General features: G+C 55.3%; 2 protein-coding genes and 1 long non-coding RNA gene across 3 annotated transcripts; 1 reads left to right on the forward strand and 2 right to left on the reverse strand.

The window, feature by feature from the left end:
- Positions 1-3,236: 3,236 nt before the first annotated feature.
- LOC120324708 (actin cytoskeleton-regulatory complex protein PAN1-like) lies at positions 3,237-4,635 on the reverse strand. The gene is made up of 2 exons (XM_039388554.1): positions 4,427-4,635; positions 3,237-4,267 (listed from the first exon to the last, which is right to left on the reverse strand). The coding sequence occupies exons 1-2, from the start codon at positions 4,524-4,526 to the stop codon at positions 3,441-3,443; spliced, it is 927 nt and encodes a 308-aa protein (XP_039244488.1). The 5' UTR covers positions 4,527-4,635; the 3' UTR covers positions 3,237-3,440.
- A 3,281-nt stretch (positions 4,636-7,916) lies between these two features.
- On the forward strand, positions 7,917-10,966 carry LOC120324710. Its single transcript, XR_005566214.1, has 2 exons — positions 7,917-10,408; positions 10,665-10,966. It is a non-coding gene; the product is annotated as an uncharacterized LOC120324710 (long non-coding RNA).
- Positions 10,967-12,254: 1,288 nt separating this feature from the next.
- Positions 12,255-13,622, reverse strand: LOC113994750. Its single transcript, XM_039388551.1, has 2 exons — positions 13,286-13,622; positions 12,255-13,126 (listed from the first exon to the last, which is right to left on the reverse strand). Exons 1-2 carry the CDS (start codon positions 13,383-13,385, stop codon positions 12,255-12,257), a joined length of 972 nt encoding a protein of 323 aa, XP_039244485.1. The 5' UTR covers positions 13,386-13,622.
- Between the last annotated feature and the right edge of the window lie 3,573 nt (positions 13,623-17,195).

Consider the following 17,195-nt stretch of genomic DNA (forward strand, 5'->3'; position numbering starts at 1 on the left):
TTGTTGTGTCCTAGAGACAGCACCAACAGCTGTCTGCCCCACCCCAACAGCTTTGCCAGCTCTTCATGGGCAGAGGAAGGCTTAACCAAAGAGCTCGAATCACAGAACATCCTGCCTTGGAAGGGACCCACAAGGCTCGCCCAGTCCAACTCCTGGCCCTGTGCAGGACAGCACAGCCATCCCACCCTGTGCCTGAGAGCGTTGTCCAAACGCTCCTTGAGCTCTGGCAGCCTTGGGGCCGTGACCACTGCCCTGGGCAGCCTGTTCCAGTGCCCCACCACCCTCCGGGGGAAGCACCTTTTCCTAATGTCCAACCTAAGCCTCCGCTGACACAGCTCCGGCCATTCCCTCGCGTCCTGTCCCTGGTCCCACAGAGCAGAAATGGCCGCTGCCCCTTGGCAGGAAGCTGCAGCCCCCCATGAGATCTGACCTCAGTCTCCTCTTCTCCAGGCTCAACAGCCCCACTGACCTCAGACCTCAAGGCCAAGGTCCTGCACCTGGCTCAGGGCTTGGCTGGTGCCACCTGGCACAACAGCAACTTGCAAATTTTGCAACACAACAGGGAGGACCAAGAAGGCTTTGGCTAAGAGACACTGTTTACAAGGGACTGCAGTGACAGACCAAGGGGCAATGGCTTCGCGCCGGCAGAGGGCAGGCTTAGATGGCATACGGCAAAGAAAGCCTTCCCTGGGAGAGTGGTGGGGCCCTGGCACAGGTTGTCCAGAGAAGCTCTGGCTGCCCCATCCCTGGAAGTGTTCAGGGCCAGGTTGGACGCGGCTTGGAGCAAGCTGCTCTAGCGGAAGGTGTCCCTGCCCGTGGCAGAGGGGTGGTTGGAAGCAGATGAGCTTTCAGGTCACCTCCTTCCAACACAAACCGCTCTAGGAGTCTAGGAGTCTTGAAAAACAGGAGACTTCTGCAGAAGCCAGCAGGTGAATAAAAACCTTTGCCACTTAAAGACAAAGTCTTGGTACCAAGGGGCATCACCTGATTCTGGGGACTACTCTCATGACTTCTCACCACTGGAAGCTGACATTGCTGAAAGCGATATAAATTGACCTAAAACTGACCAAACAATCCGACAAAAGCTCCCTGATGGAAGGATGCTGGAGCAAGCATATCATCCTGGAGGCAATGACAGGGCAATTTCTGCGCCTCTGCCGTAAACCTGTCAGTTCTGGCCCTGCCCTGGAGAGGTTTTTTTCGGCTCTCCATTCCGTGGGAAGACAAGCGTGGACAAGAAGAACAGGGTTCTGTCCGCTCAGGGTCAAAGGCGCTTTATAGGTCTGTGCTGTGATCTCTTGGAGTTGAGCTCCTGTCTAGAAAACGAGGGCTTTCGGGACTGCTCAGCAGCTGGCTCCTCACGTGGAATCAGATGTTCCAAGCAGGGAAGGGTATGTCCAAGAGGGGTTCTGCCCACTTGAACTTCTGAACTTGTGGAGCTCTCCTGGCGGTTCTGGGCATAGTGATTCCGTGGATGTCAATTGACTGTTCTGGAGAAAAGCTGGGGATTAAAAGAAGGAGGGACAGAACCAGACTGAAAATGGGTGAAGGGGTTGCAGGAAGTGAGGCTGGGCAGCAAGAGCAGTGAGTGAGGGGAAAAAAGGATTTCAGGCAAGAAGGAAGAAGATCCCTGAAGAGGCTCAAGGCAGCTCTCCTCAGCTCCACGCTTCTAGTCTTACAGGCTGCCTTGCTTCCTCCTCCCGCCGTCCCGAGCTCCACTCTTAGCAATAGGAAGGTGCTCTTGCAAAGGGTGTAGTGCAGGCACGGTTGGCAGGGAGAAGCGAGAAGTCACTGGTTGCTCAGTTGTCAGTTCCCAAGAGGTGCCGTTTGCCCGGAGACAGGGGGCCCAGTCAGCAGCACAGAAGGTCTCAGGTGACCACGTCCTCCCTTTTGAAGCGGCCTCCACTTTGAAAAATGTCAGTGGCCTTCCGAGCCACCTCATCGGGACAGAATGGGGGGCACAGAGTAGGCGTGTCGGGAAGCCTGTAAGCCCAGAGTGTCTCAGCCAGTGGAGAAACGGGCAGGGAGCAGCGCTGCGGGCAAAGGGGCTAAAAGGGGGCTGCGACCTCCACTGAGCTGAGCCACCTCACTGCGGTTTGTCCAGTGAAGTCTCCCTTTTACTGCAATGAAAGTTTATTTTTTTTCGTCAGCTCCCTCTATCTCCTGGCTATTTATGTGTTTCCCACTGGCTGGAATTTCAGACGACCACAATCCCATGGTCTCTACAGCCCCGGCTGTCCCGCACCTTCCCATCTCCAACAAGGTCTTTGCGGTCTGTTAGTAAGAGGTGGAGCAGCACAGCATTCCTTTGGCTTGTCAGAGGTTCCAGCCCCTTGGGCCAGGAAGTTGTCGTCACCGCTTTCCGGGAACCTGCTGGACTGTTGGTGCTTGGCTGTGTTGCTTCTCCAGCTGCCGCCAGGGCAGTTGAAGTCTCCCCGAGAACCAGGGACTGTGACCTGGAGGCTGCTTCAAGCTGCCTGTAGAGGTCTCCTCCACATCTTGCTCCTGCTCAGGAGGCCTGCAGCAAACCCCCACAGCAGTGTGCCCATTCCCAGCCTGCCCGCCCTTTGATCCTGACCCATCAACTCCTGAGTGGCTCGCCATCCACCCCAAGACAGAGGTCGAGACCTTCCGAGTGTCACCTCCCAGAGATCTACGGATGTCGTCTCCCTGGGCTCCTGTGAGGCCCTGGATGTGGTTGCCAGCGCATTCTTCCCTCTCCCTTATGGGCCCTGTCCAATGCAGCCCCAGGGCAGCCCGGAGGAGCCCTGTCTGGGGCTGCGCTGGGCTGACCGGGGACACGGTGGGGTCACTGGGAGCAGCCTTCCAAAGCCCCAGAGCGGGAGGATGGTGCCCAGGCTCTGCTCAGGGCTGCTTTGGGCGTGGGGCCGTCTGCGCGAGTCCTGCACGGGACCCATGTGTCCTGGCTGCCACGCCAAAGGGCTGCTTCCCCAGGCGAAGGGGGCAGGGGAGTGACCCTGCGGGAGTGCCTGCACCTCTGGCAGTGACTCAGGCCCGGGGTGCCTTTGGGTGCCCTTGGTGCCCTTTGGGTGCCCTTGGTGCCCTTTGGGCCTTGGTGGATCTGCTTGGGGCCATTTGCTGGGGCCACCCTGCACTCCCTCCCCATTCCATGCAGACACAGGCAGGTGTTGGAATCAAATCTTTTATTCCGTAACCAGAAGAAAACTGTTACGTTTCCTACGTAACAGTATCTACGGATCTACGTCTACATCTATCTCTACATCTTCCCTACATCTCTATCTACATCTTCCCCACATAAACACCCTCCCTCCCTCCCGCTGGGATAGATCCCCAAACGATCTATCCCTCCCACTGGCATAGATCCCCAAACGATCTATGCCTCAACCTGGGATAGGTCCCCAAACGACCTATCCCTCAAACTGGGATAGGTCCCCAAACGACCTATCCCTTTAACAGGCCTAAGCCAATCTTCCTGCCCCAGCCCCGGCTGCGGGAGCCTTGATCTTCATGGCAGGCCCTGGCTCAGAGCCCCTCTTCCTCTTCGCCCCCCGCCTTTCCAGCTTGGTGTCTCCACGGTCCGTGGGCACGGGGACGCTGCTGCTGCCACCATCCTGGCTGGTCCCTGCAGCCCCCGGGGAGCAAGCCAAGTGCCCCTGAGTCCCCTGCGGCAGGACCTTCCCACTCAGCAGAGCGCGGCTGGCTGGAGTCACCCCAGGCTCCCTGATGGCTTGGAGCTGGAGTGCGGCTGAGGGGCTGGCGGTGGTGTGCCTGGGCGGGGAGGTGTCCTCCTCCATGGCGACATCACTGGCCAGCGAGAGGTCGCAGCCTCGGGGGGCGTCCTCCTCCATGGAGACGTCGCTGGCCAGCGAGAGGTCGCAGCCGCGGGCGGTGTCCTCCTCCATGGACACGTCGGTGGCCAGCGAGAGGTCGCAGCCGCGGGGGGCGTCCTCCTCCATGGAGACGTCACTGGCCAGGCTGATGTTAAGTGCCGGGGTGACGTCCACATCCATGGGGGTGCTCCTGTCTGGGGGGCTGCCACTGCCCAGGGGTGTCCCGGAGGGGTTGGCTGAGCTGGCAGGGCTGCGCTGGCTGTGCCGCGCTGGTGGGACCGGGGCCACTGCTCTCCCCTGATGGTCGTAGGGCTGCAGTTGACCCTGGGGGGCACGTTGGTCTGCCCCAGCCAGCGGCTTCCCACTGCCCTGGGGCCCCCCCTGGGCAGTACTGGAGGGAACAGCAGCACCAGGGCTGCTTGCCAGTGGGGCTGGTGGAGGCAGGTTGGCTGAGCCTGTGAGAAAGAGCAAAGCCTGGAAGTCACCTCCCGAGCTGGGGCCGTCAGGCGCTGAGAGGACTGAGGAGGAGGAGGAGGGCCAGGTGCAGGGGAGGAAGGGCTGTCAATGTCCCCACCGTGCACTGCGGGGCTTTCGGGGTCAGGCTCTGTCCTCACCTTTGGTGCCGGAGCTTTGGGGGGAGCGGAAGAGCTGCACCAGCCGGGTCAGGGCTGATCTCCAGCTCACAGAGCGGCGCCACAGAGCTGACAGGGCCATGGTCAGTCACGCTCGGTGGCCGGTCGCTTCTGTTGACTGGACACAGGTCTGGATGCTCCTCTTGGAGCGTCTCCAGGGATGGAATGTTAGGCCTGCCATTGTTGTGTCCTAGAGACAGCACCAACAGCTGTCTGCCCCACCCCCAACAGCTTTGCCAGCTCTTCATGGGCAGAGGAAGGCTTAACCAAAGAGCTCGAATCACAGAACATCCTGCCTTGGAAGGGACCCACAAGGCTCGCCCAGTCCAACTCCTGGCCCTTTGCAGGACAGCACAGCCATCCCACCGTGTGCCTGAGAGCGTTGTCCAAACGCTCCTTGAGCTCTGGCAGCCTTGGGGCCGTGACCACTGCCCTGGGCAGCCTGTTCCAGTGCCCCACCACCCTCCGGGGGAAGCACCTTTTCCTAATGTCCAACCTAAGCCTCCGCTGACACAGCTCCGGCCATTCCCTCGCGTCCTGTCCCTGGTCCCACAGAGCAGAAATGGCCGCTGCCCCTTGGCAGGAAGCTGCAGCCCCCCATGAGATCTGACCTCAGTCTCCTCTTCTCCAGGCTCAACAGCCCCACTGACCTCAGACCTCAAGGCCAAGGTCCTGCACCTGGCTCAGGGCTTGGCTGGTGCCACCTGGCACAACAGCAACTTGCAAATTTTGCAACACAACAGGGAGGACCAAGAAGGCTTTGGCTAAGAGACACTGTTTACAAGGGACTGCAGTGACAGACCAAGGGGCAATGGCTTCGCGCCGGCAGAGGGCAGGCTTAGATGGCATACGGCAAAGAAAGCCTTCCCTGGGAGAGTGGTGGGGCCCTGGCACAGGTTGTCCAGAGAAGCTCTGGCTGCCCCATCCCTGGAAGTGTTCAGGGCCAGGTTGGACGCGGCTTGGAGCAAGCTGCTCTAGCGGAAGGTGTCCCTGCCCGTGGCAGAGGGGTGGTTGGAAGCAGATGAGCTTTCAGGCCCCTTCCTTCCAACACAAACCGCTCTAGGAGTCTAGGAGTCTTGAAAAACAGGAGACTTCTGCAGAAGCCAGCAGGTGAATAAAAACCTTTGCCACTTAAAGACAAAGTCTTGGTACCAAGGGGCATCACCTGATTCTGGGGACTACTCTCATGACTTCTCACCACTGGAAGCTGACATTGCTGAAAGCGATATAAATTGACCTAAAACTGACCAAACAATCCGACAAAAGCTCCCTGATGGAAGGATGCTGGAGCAAGCATATCATCCTGGAGGCAATGACAGGGCAATTTCTGCGCCTCTGCCGTAAACCTGTCAGTTCTGGCCCTGCCCTGGAGAGGTTTTTTTCGGCTCTCCATTCCGTGGGAAGACAAGTGGGACAAGAAGAACAGGGTTCTGTCCGCTCAGGGTCAAAGGCGCTTTATAGGTCTGTGCTGTGATCTCTTGGAGTTGAGCTCCTGTCTAGAAAACGAGGGCTTTCGGGACTGCTCAGCAGCTGGCTCCTCACGTGGAATCAGATGTTCCAAGCAGGGAAGGGTATGTCCAAGAGGGGTTCTGCCCACTTGCACTTCTGAACTTGTGGAGCTCTCCTGGCGGTTCTGGGCATAGTGATTCCGTGGATGTCAATTGGCTGTTCTGGAGAAAAGCTGGGGATTAAAAGAAGGAGGGACAGAACCAGACTGAAAATGGGTGAAGGGGTTGCAGGAAGTGAGGCTGGGCAGCAAGAGCAGTGAGTGAGGGGAAAAAAGGATTTCAGGCAAGAAGGAAGAAGATCCCTGAAGAGGCTCAAGGCAGCTCTCCTCAGCTCCACGCTTCTAGTCTTACAGGCTGCCTTGCTTCCTCCTCCCGCCGTCCTGAATCCGAAAAATCGGTCTGACAAACTGCTCAGAGACTTTTTTATCTTTAAGCAGCAAGGTATTTGTTTATTCAACGTTGGGAGCAAGCCAGCTCGCACTGGACAAACTTGCTCACCGGCTCCTCAGAAAATCAGCGCTTTTATACTAATTTTCAGATGTGATTAAATGCATATTCAAACGATTACAACATCTATCAATACATATTAAAAATAGGCGGAGTATAGGCGGAGCTCAGGGCGGTGCTTCTCTTGGCACCCCATTTCGAGGGGTAGTTCCGATCTTCATCCATAGGGCAGGGGGCTCTAACTCATCTTCCTCAGCTTGACCCTTCTTCCTTTCCATTGTTCTTGACCCGCTCACTGAAGCTTGGAAAAGGCCCTGGCTCCAGGCCTATTTCTCTTATTCAAATGTCTACCTGATCCTGTTATACTTCTAATTTATTGCTTCTAAGTCTATTACATGTTCTTGTACTATTCTCTTAAGCTTTGGCCCAGTAAGTGAACAGAACGGGTACAGATCGTTTTAAATATTGGTAACTTGTTTGCAGGCCCAAATCAACTTGTTTGCAGACCCAAATCTCTTAGTTAACTCTTTTGGGCCTAGCCCCCTATATCAGTCCCGAGCTCCACTCTTAGCAATAGGAAGGTGCTCTTGCAAAGGGTGTAGTGCAGGCACGGTTGGCAGGGAGAAGCGAGAAGTCACTGGTTGCTCAGTTGTCAGTTCCCAAGAGGTGCCGTTTGCCCGGAGACAGGGGGCCCAGTCAGCAGCACAGAAGTCTGGGAGCCCAAACCCAGCTTTCAGCAATGGAAAACAAGGGCTGACAAAAACCTCGTGATCTGAAGGAGCTGGACCCTTCTCACAAGACCTGTTAAAGTTCTACCTCGTGGATCAAGCCTGGCTCCAGCAGAAATCAGAAAGGACTTTTGAGATGATTGTATCAAACCATGTCTAAACCCCTGTAATCCCTCTATCCCCCATGTAATCCTACTAGAAGAAAAATTAACTCTTTGGAAATTGCAGTAAAAATTTGTGTAACTCCCCAATTAACATAGGTTGTCCCCTTCATTAACATACAGCCCCAGATGCCTTTAACATAGTGTTCTCGTGTTCAAGAAACTATTCCAGTTTCCCCATACTGGGATCGTGTCTAGCTTTTATTTTTCAGACCGCCACTAATGTCGCCACAACCGTGGGGCTGAGAACCTTCTAACATTTAGAAGATTCGTCGGACATCGGCTGGCTGGACCAAGGGAAGCAGCACTCCTTGTGTTTCGGTGGTGTGTGCGTAGTCAGAACTGAAAGAAGGCGGAAGACGTGCACGGAAACTTGTCCTCAGCAGGCGGGAACTGCTGAGTGAGCTGACTCGAACTCCACATTGGGTAATTATTTTAAAGAGTTTGTAACATTATAAGTAGGGTACAATGGGGACTCAAATATCTTCTGAACAAAACCACATTGATTTTAAAACGCGAGCTTAAGCAGCATAGCGCGAAAATTGACGAACAGCCCTTGCAGAACCTGTTGCTGTGGGCCCAGCGTCACATGTCAGAACTGAACGTTACCGACCTTCTTGATATGTGCTTGTGGGACTCGGCAACCGCCCGAAAAAACCTCAGCAGTCGCTGCCCGGGACGGGCCCCAGCCCCTGAGCGGAGCGCACAAGCACACTGCAGCCCGACACACGCTGCCCGGAGAGAGCCGTGGCAGACAGAACCACGGCCACCGCCGCTGCAGCCACCCTGGGCAGGGTCGGGGTGGGAGCCAGCGCCAGCGAACTGCCGCGCTGCCTCGGCAAGTTCCTGGATCGCCGCCCGCTACCGCTCTCAGCAGCAGCAGCCAAGCAGCGGCCAGAGGCGCGAGGTCAACACCTCAGGGAGCAGGTCCCTGAGGAAGGACCACCACCTCCGGCGCCCCAGCAAACAACGAGATCGAGAGACCCGCGCCGGCGGAAGCAGCAGCGGGACCCGAGCGGGAACCACTCCGAAGGCAGGAAGGACCCGGAACCCGGAAACGAAAGAGGCACCGGGAAAAACAAACCCAAGCAGAGCACAAGGTCTGCAAAAACCGGGGCTATGGAGCGTGAGCGGAGAAGAGGATCCCACAGAATCCCTGGGGAGCTCCGGGAAAGGTCCGAGGGAGGAAAGAGCCCAAGCGGGACCGTCGGCGAAGGAGGGAGCGAGCGGAAGCCCAGCGGCAACAGCACGAGAGAAACCCAGGAACAGAGGGACCCCAGAGACAAACGGAGTGGTGCAGACACAAAGCTGCCGACTTCAGCAGTAGTCAAAGCAACAAAAACCCCCTTCCTTGACTTTTTTCCTTTTTCTTTGCAGCCTAAACTAAGAACTGGTCTTTTTTTGCAAACCCTCTTTGTTTATCAACCTCTTTCAGTTTAACAGTGTGAGTAAGGCGAACAAAACGCTACCAATGGAGAGACTGTCCCTCTCCGCAAAACAAACAAACAAACAAACAAAAAAAAAAAGAAAGAAAAAAAAGGGGGAAGCGAGGGAAGCAAAGACCCTTTGCTGAATGAAGACACCCTTCCATAGCTAATAGCCAGAATTGTTTTTAAATGTATGCATAGTTGTATTTTTGAAAATTTTAAAGTTTTCACAATAACAATTTTCCTTAAGTCCAAAAGCCAAATTAACACAGAAACACATATATTTGCCCTAAAAATAGAAGAAGTATATATTTTATCCTTGAACTATAGGAATGTTTCTATGTATTTGAAATTGAAATTGAACATGAAGTAACATATGCTTATGTTTTTACAGGTTATACTATCATAAAAAACAGAAAACATATATTACTAATCTAAGGGTGAGAAACAAAAAACGCCAATTTCTCAGTTCATAACCAAAAGACACTGTAAAATGAAACCCAAAAGTATGTTTGTATGATGTGTGTTCGATGGCCATCGAGTATGAATGTGTAAATGTATGCATGCGTGTGAAAATACAATAATTAATAGGTTCTGATTTATACACAAATGCACATTACCTCACACATGCACAAACAGCCTTAGATAAAGAACAGAAAACATATCACCCTGAGTGGAATAGAATTTCATTTGCAGAAATGTTTTAGGTTAAATAAAAGTTTTCAAAAACAAACACTAAAAAACACTTTCAGGTAAAAGTCAGGAGCATACGAACCCTGAAGTCATCAAGTTATTAAGTTTGGTTCAAAATCAATCGCTTACAAGTCAATAGGATCTTTAGAGAATAGCTTCAATAAGATTTTATAAGAGTAATTTCTAATAAGAAATAATAGGAATAAGCTAAGTTGTTTAAACAAGTTTTATAATTTAGCATTGTTTGGAATTTTTCCTTCTTGCATTTTGTTCCTTGTTTACTTTTCTATATCCAAAAATGTTTGATAGTCTTTTTGATTGGTTTAATGTTCTTAATGTTAGTGCTAGGATTAAGAAGATAATTTATGTAGCAATATGCAGAATGCCTTAAAACAGCTGTGATTCCTTCACATGCCTTTATAATGCCAAACCTTGTGGCCCAAACTATTCTGACACACAATGCCTTTGCATAATCATACTTTCCATCTCAGGTATATAAAAGACTGTACATTGCCTTGAAAAAGGAGCCTCCTTGCTAACATTAATTTCACTTGTGGTATTAAAAGTAAGACTGCAATATTTCTTGTTAGATCCACTTAAGAATACATTTGCTTCTAAAATGCAGCTATAGAATTTGTTATTACTCACTCTGAACTAATGCATCAAAGCATTGATAGTTGAAGAAAAAAATAGTAATCAAAACAGACTACATGTTTTAATAGCAAGATAAATTTAATACTCTAGTTAAAGAAAACAATTATGGTAATATTTGTATTCCCTTGTATTTTGTCTTCCATTAGCAAACGTCTGATCAATGTTTTTTCCGAGTTTTTTGGTTTTTAGAAAACTAAAAAAGAAGGGGCAGATGTGGGAGCCCAAACCCAGCTTTCAGCAAAGGAAAACAAGGGCTGACAAAAACCTCCTGATCTGAAGGAGCTGGACCCTTCTCACAAGACCTGTTAAAGTTCTACCTCATGGATCAAGCCTGGTTCCAGCAGAAGTAAGAAAGGACTTTTGAGATGATTGTATCAAACCATGTCTAAACCCCTGTAATCCCTCTATCCCCCATGTAATCCTACTAGAAGAAAAATTAACTCTTTGGAAATTGCAGTAAAAATTTGTGTAACTCCCCAATTAACATAGGTTGTCCCCTTCATTAACATACAGCCCCAGATGCCTTTAAAATAGTGTTCTCGTGTTCAAGAAACTATTCCAGTTTCCCCATACTGGGATCGTGTCTAGCTTTTATTTTTCAGACCGCCACTCAGAAGGTCTCAGGTGACCACGTCCTCCCTTTTGAAGCGGCCTCCACTTTGAAAAATGTCAGTGGCCTTCCGAGCCACCTCATCGGGACGTAATGGGGGGCACAGAGTAGGCGTGTCGGGAAGCCTGTAAGCCCAGAGTGTCTCAGCCAGTGGAGAAACGGGCAGGGAGCAGCGCTGCGGGCAAAGGGGCTAAAAGGGGGCTGCGACCTCCACTGAGCTGAGCCACCTCACTGCCGTTTGTCCAGTGAAGTCTCCCTTTTCTTGCAATAAAAGTTTATTTTTTTTCGTCGGCTCCTCCATCTCCTGGCTATTTAGGTGTTTCCCACTGGCTGCAATTTCAGACGACCACAATCCCATGGTCTCTACAGCCCCGGCTGTCCCGCACCTTCCCATCTCCAACAAGGTCTTTGCGGTCTGTTAGTAAGAGGTGGAGCAGCACAGCATTCCTTTGGCTTGTCAGAGGCTCCAGCCCACCGGGCCAGGAAGTTGTCGTCACCGCTTTCCGGGAACCTGCTGGACTGTTGGTGCTTGGCTGTGTTGCTTCTCCAGCTGCCGCCAGGGCAGTTGAAGTCTCCCCGAGAACCAGGGACTGTGACCTGGAGGCTGCTTCAAGCTGCCTGTAGAGGTCTCCTCCACATCTTGCTCCTGCTCAGGAGGCCTGCAGCAAACCCCCACAGCAGTGTGCCCATTCCCAGCCTGCCCGCCCTTTGATCCTGACCCATCAACTCCTGAGGGGCTCGCCATCCACCCCAAGACAGAGGTCGAGACCTTCCGAGTGTCACCTCCCAGAGATCTACGGATGTCGTCTCCCTGGGCTCCTGTGAGGCCCTGGATGTGGTTGCCAGCGCATTCTTCCCTCTCCCTTATGGGCCCTGTCCAGTGCAGCCCCCGGGCAGCCCGGAGGAGCCCTGTCTGGGGCTGCGCTGGGCTGACCGGGGACACGGTGGGGTCACTGGGAGCAGCCTTCCAAAGCCCCAGAGCGGGAGGATGGTGCCCAGGCTCTGCTCAGGGCTGCTTTGGGCGTGGGGCTGTCTGCGCGAGTCCTGCACGGGACCCATGTGTCCTGGCTGCCACGCCAAAGGGCTGCTTCCCCAGGCGAAGGGGGCAGGGGAGTGACCCTGCGGGAGTGCCTGCACCTCTGGCAGTGACTCAGGCCCGGGGTGCCCTTTGGGTGCCCTTGGTGCCCTTTGGGTGCCCTTGGTGCCCTTTGGGCCTTGGTGGATCTGCTTGGGGCCATTTGCTGGGGCCACCCTGCACTCCCTCCCCATTCCATGCAGACACAGGCAGGTGTTGGAATCAAATCTTTTATTCCGTAACCAGAAGAAAACTGTTACGTTTTCTACGTAACAGTATCTACGGATCTACGTCTACATCTATCTCTACATCTTCCCTACATCTCTATCTACATCTTCCCCACATAAACACCCTCCCTCCCTCCCGCTGGGATAGATCCCCCAACGATCTATCCCTCCAACTGGCATAGATCCCCAAACGATCTATGCCTCAACCTGGGATAGGTCCCCAAACGACCTATCCCTCAAACTGGGATAGGTCCCCAAACGACCTATCCCTTTAACAGGCCTAAGCCAATCTTCCTGCCCCAGCCCCGGCTGCGGGAGCCTTGATCTTCATGGCAGGCCCTGGCTCAGAGCCCCTCTTCCTCTTCGCCCCCCGCCTTTCCAGCTTGGTGTCTCCACGGTCCGTGGGCACGGGGACGCTGCTGCTGCCACCATCCTGGCTGGTCCCTGCAGCCCCCGGGGAGCAAGCCAAGTGCCCCTGAGTCCCCTGCGGCAGGACCTTCCCACTCAGCAGAGCGCGGCTGGCTGGAGTCACCCCAGGCTCCCTGATGGCTTGGAGCTGGAGTGCGGCTGAGGGGCTGGCGGTGGTGTGCCTGGGCGGGGAGGTGTCCTCCTCCATGGCGACATCGCTGGCCAGCGAGAGGTCGCAGCCTCGGGGGGCGTCCTCCTCCATGGAGACGTCGGTGGCCAGCGAGAGGTCGCAGCCTCGGGGGGTGTCCTCCTCCATGGAGACGTCGCTGGCCAGCGAGAGGTCGCAGCCGCGGGCGGTGTCCTCCTCCATGGAGACGTCGGTGGGCAGCGAGAGGTCGCAGCCGCGGGGGGCGTCCTCCTCCATGGAGACGTCACTGGCCAGGCTGATGTTAAGTGCCGGGGTGACGTCCACATCCATGGGGGTGCTCCTGTCTGGGGGGCTGCCACTGCCCAGGGGTGTCCCGGAGGGGTTGGCTGAGCTGGCAGGGCTGTGCCGCGCTGGTGGGACCGGGGCCACTGCTCTCCCCTGATGGTCGTAGGGCTGCAGTTGACCCTGGGGGGCACGTTGGTCTGCCCCAGCCAGCGGCTTCCCACTGCCCTGGGGCCCCCCCTGGGCAGTACTGGATGGAACAGCAGCACCAGGGCTGCTTGCCAGTGGGGCTGGTGGAGGCAGGTTGGCTGAGCCTGTGAGAAAGAGCAAAGCCTGGAAGTCACCTCCCGAGCTGGGGCCGTCAGGCGCTGAGAGGGCTGAGGAGGAGGAGGAGGGCCAGGTGCAGGGGAGGAAGGGCTGTCAATGTCCCCACCGTGCACTGCGGGGCTTTCGGGCTCAGGCTCTGTCCTCACCTTTGGTGCCGGAGCTTTGGGGGGAGCAGAAGAGCTGCACCAGCCGGGTCAGGGCTGATCTCCAGCTCACAGAGCGGCGCCACAGAGCTGACAGGGCCATGGTCAGTCACGCTCGGTGGCCGGTCGCTTCTGTTGACTGGACACAGGTCTGGATGCTCCTCTTGGAGCGTCTCCAGGGATGGAATGTTAGGCCTGCCATTGTTGTGTCCTAGAGACAGCACCAACAGCTGTCTGCCCCACCCCCAACAGCTTTGCCAGCTCTTCATGGGCAGAGGAAGGCTTAACCAAAGAGCTCGAATCACAGAACATCCTGCCTTGGAAGGGACCCACAAGGCTCGCCCAGTCCAACTCCTGGCCCTGTGCAGGACAGCACAGCCATCCCACCCTGTGCCTGAGAGCGTTGTCCAAACGCTCCTTGAGCTCTGGCAGCCTTGGGGCCGTGACCACTGCCCTGGGCAGCCTGTTCCAGTGCCCCACCACCCTCCGGGGGAAGCACCTTTTCCTAATGTCCAACCTAAGCCTCCGCTGACACAGCTCCGGCCATTCCCTCGCGTCCTGTCCCTGGTCCCACAGAGCAGAAATGGCCGCTGCCCCTTGGCAGGAAGCTGCAGCCCCCCATGAGATCTGACCTCAGTCTCCTCTTCTCCAGGCTCAACAGCCCCACTGACCTCAGACCTCAAGGCCAAGGTCCTGCACCTGGCTCAGGGCTTGGCTGGTGCCACCTGGCACAACAGCAACTTGCAAATTTTGCAACACAACAGGGAGGACCAAGAAGGCTTTGGCTAAGAGACACTGTTTACAAGGGACTGCAGTGACAGACCAAGGGGCAATGGCTTCGCGCCGGCAGAGGGCAGGCTTAGATGGCATACGGCAAAGAAAGCCTTCCCTGGGAGAGTGGTGGGGCCCTGGCACAGGTTGTCCAGAGAAGCTCTGGCTGCCCCATCCCTGGAAGTGTTCAGGGCCAGGTTGGACGCGGCTTGGAGCAAGCTGCTCTAGCGGAAGGTGTCCCTGCCCGTGGCAGAGGGGTGGTTGGAAGCAGATGAGCTTTCAGGCCCCTTCCTTCCAACACAAACCGCTCTAGGAGTCTAGGAGTCTTGAAAAACAGGAGACTTCTGCAGAAGCCAGCAGGTGAATAAAAACCTTTGCCACTTAAAGACAAAGTCTTGGTACCAAGGGGCATCACCTGATTCTGGGGACTACTCTCATGACTTCTCACCACTGGAAGCTGACATTGCTGAAAGCGATATAAATTGACCTAAAACTGACCAAACAATCCGACAAAAGCTCCCTGATGGAAGGATGCTGGAGCAAGCGTATCATCCTGGAGGCAATGACAGGGCAATTTCTGCGCCTCTGCCGTAAACCTGTCAGTTCTGGCCCTGCCCTGGAGAGGTTTTTTTCGGCTCTCCATTCCGTGGGAAGACAAGCGTGGACAAGAAGAACAGGGTTCTGTCCGCTCAGGGTCAAAGGCGCTTTATAGGTCTGTGCTGTGATCTCTTGGAGTTGAGCTCCTGTCTAGAAAACGAGGGCTTTCGGGACTGCTCAGCAGCTGGCTCCTTACGTGGAATCAGATGTTCCAAGCAGGGAAGGGTATGTCCAAGAGGGGTTCTGCCCACTTGAACTTCTGAACTTGTGGAGCTCTCCTGGCGGTTCTGGGCATAGTGATTCCGTGGATGTCAATTGACTGTTCTGGAGAAAAGCTGGGGATTAAAAGAAGGAGGGACAGAACCAGACTGAAAATGGGTGAAGGGGTTGCAGGAAGTGAGGCTGGGCAGCAAGAGCAGTGAGTGAGGGGAAAAAAGGATTTCAGGCAAGAAGGAAGAAGATCCCTGAAGAGGCTCAAGGCAGCTCTCCTCAGCTCCACGCTTCTAGTCTTACAGGCTGCCTTGCTTCCTCCTCCCGCCGTCCCGAGCTCCACTCTTAGCAATAGGAAGGTGCTCTTGCAAAGGGTGTAGTGCAGGCACGGTTGGCAGGGAGAAGCGAGAAGTCACTGGTTGCTCAGTTGTCAGTTCCCAAGAGGTGCCGTTTGCCCGGAGACAGGGGGCCCAGTCAGCAGCACAGAAGGTCTCAGGTGACCATGTCCTCCCTTTTGAAGCGGCCTCCACTTTGAAAAATGTCAGTGGCCTTCCGAGCCACCTCATCGGGACGTAATGGGGGGCACAGAGTAGGCGTGTCGGGAAGCCTGTAAGCCCAGAGTGTCTCAGCCAGTGGAGAAACGGGCAGGGAGCAGCGCTGCGGGCAAAGGGGCTAAAAGGGGGCTGCGACCTCCACTGAGCTGAGCCACCTCACTGCCGTTTGTCCAGTGAAGTCTCCCTTTTCTTGCAATAAAAGTTTATTTTTTTTCGTCGGCTCCTCCATCTCCTGGCTATTTAGGTGTTTCCCACTGGCTGCAATTTCAGACGACCACAATCCCATGGTCTCTACAGCCCCGGCTGTCCCGCACCTTCCCATCTCCAACAAGGTCTTTGCGGTCTGTTAGTAAGAGGTGGAGCAGCCCAGCATTCCTTTGGCTTGTCAGAGGCTCCAGCCCCCTGGGCCAGGAAGTTGTCGTCACCGCTTTCCGGGAACCTGCTGGACTGTTGGTGCTTGGCTGTGTTGCTTCTCCAGCTGCCGCCAGGGCAGTTGAAGTCTCCCCGAGAGCCAGGGACTGTGACCTGGAGGCTGCTTCAAGCTGCCTGTAGAGGTCTCCTCCACATCTTGCTCCTGCTCAGGAGGCCTGCAGCAAACCCCCACAGCAGTGTGCCCATTCCCAGCCTGCCCGCCCTTTGATCCTGACTCATCAACTCCTGAGTGGCTCGCCATCCACCCCAAGACAGAGGTCGAGACCTTCCGAGTGTCACCTCCCAGAGATCTACGGATGTCGTCTCCCTGGGCTCCTGTGAGGCCCTGGATGTGGTTGCCAGCGCATTCTTCCCTCTCCCTTATGGGCCCTGTCCATCGCAGCCCCAGGGCAGCCCGGAGGAGCCCTGTCTGGGGCTGCGCTGGGCTGACCGGGGACACGGTGGGGTCACTGGGAGCAGCCTTCCAAAGCCCCAGAGCGGGAGGATGGTGCCCAGGCTCTGCTCAGGGCTGCTTTGGGCGTGGGGCCGTCTGCGCGAGTCCTGCACGGGACCCATGTGTCCTGGCTGCCACGCCAAAGGGCTGCTTCCCCAGGCGAAGGGGGCAGGGGAGTGACCCTGCGGGAGTGCCTGCACCTCTGGCAGTGACTCAGGCCCGGGGTGCCCTTTGGGTGCCCATGGTGCCCTTTGGGCCTCGGTGGATCTGCTTGGGACCATTTGCTGGGGCCACCCTGCACTCCCTCCCCATTCCATGCAGACACAGGCAGGTGTTGGAATCAAATCTTTTATTCCGTAACCAGAAGAAAACTGTTACGTTTTCTACGTAACAGTATCTACGGATCTACGTCTACATCTATCTCTACATCTTCCCTACATCTCTATCTACATCTTCCCCACATAAACACCCTCCCTCCCTCCCGCTGGGATAGATCCCCAAACGATCTATCCCTCCCACTGGCATAGATCCCCAAACGATCTATGCCTCACCCTGGGATAGGTCCCCAAACGACCTATCCCTCAAACTGGGATAGGTCCCCAAACGACCTATCCCTTTAACAGGCCTAAGCCAATCTTCCTGCCCCAGCCCCGGCTGCGGGAGCCTTGATCTTGATGGCAGGCCCTGGCTCAGAGCCCCTCTTCCTCTTGGCCCCCCGCCTTTCCAGCTTGGTGTCTCCACGGTCCGTGGGCACGGGGACGCTGCTGCTGCCACCATCCTGGCTGGTCCCTGCAGCCCCCGGGGAGCAAGCCAAGTGCCCCTGAGTCCCCTGCGGCAGGACCTTCCCACTCAGCAGAGCGCGGCTGGCTGGAGTCACCCCAGGCTCCCTGATGGCTTGGAGCTGGAGTGCGGCTGC

Source organism: Pipra filicauda, unplaced genomic scaffold (assembly GCF_003945595.2).
Source record: "Pipra filicauda isolate LSUMZ 115617 unplaced genomic scaffold, ASM394559v2 scaffold1225_size21751_pilon, whole genome shotgun sequence".
Lineage (NCBI taxonomy): Eukaryota > Metazoa > Chordata > Aves > Passeriformes > Pipridae > Pipra > Pipra filicauda.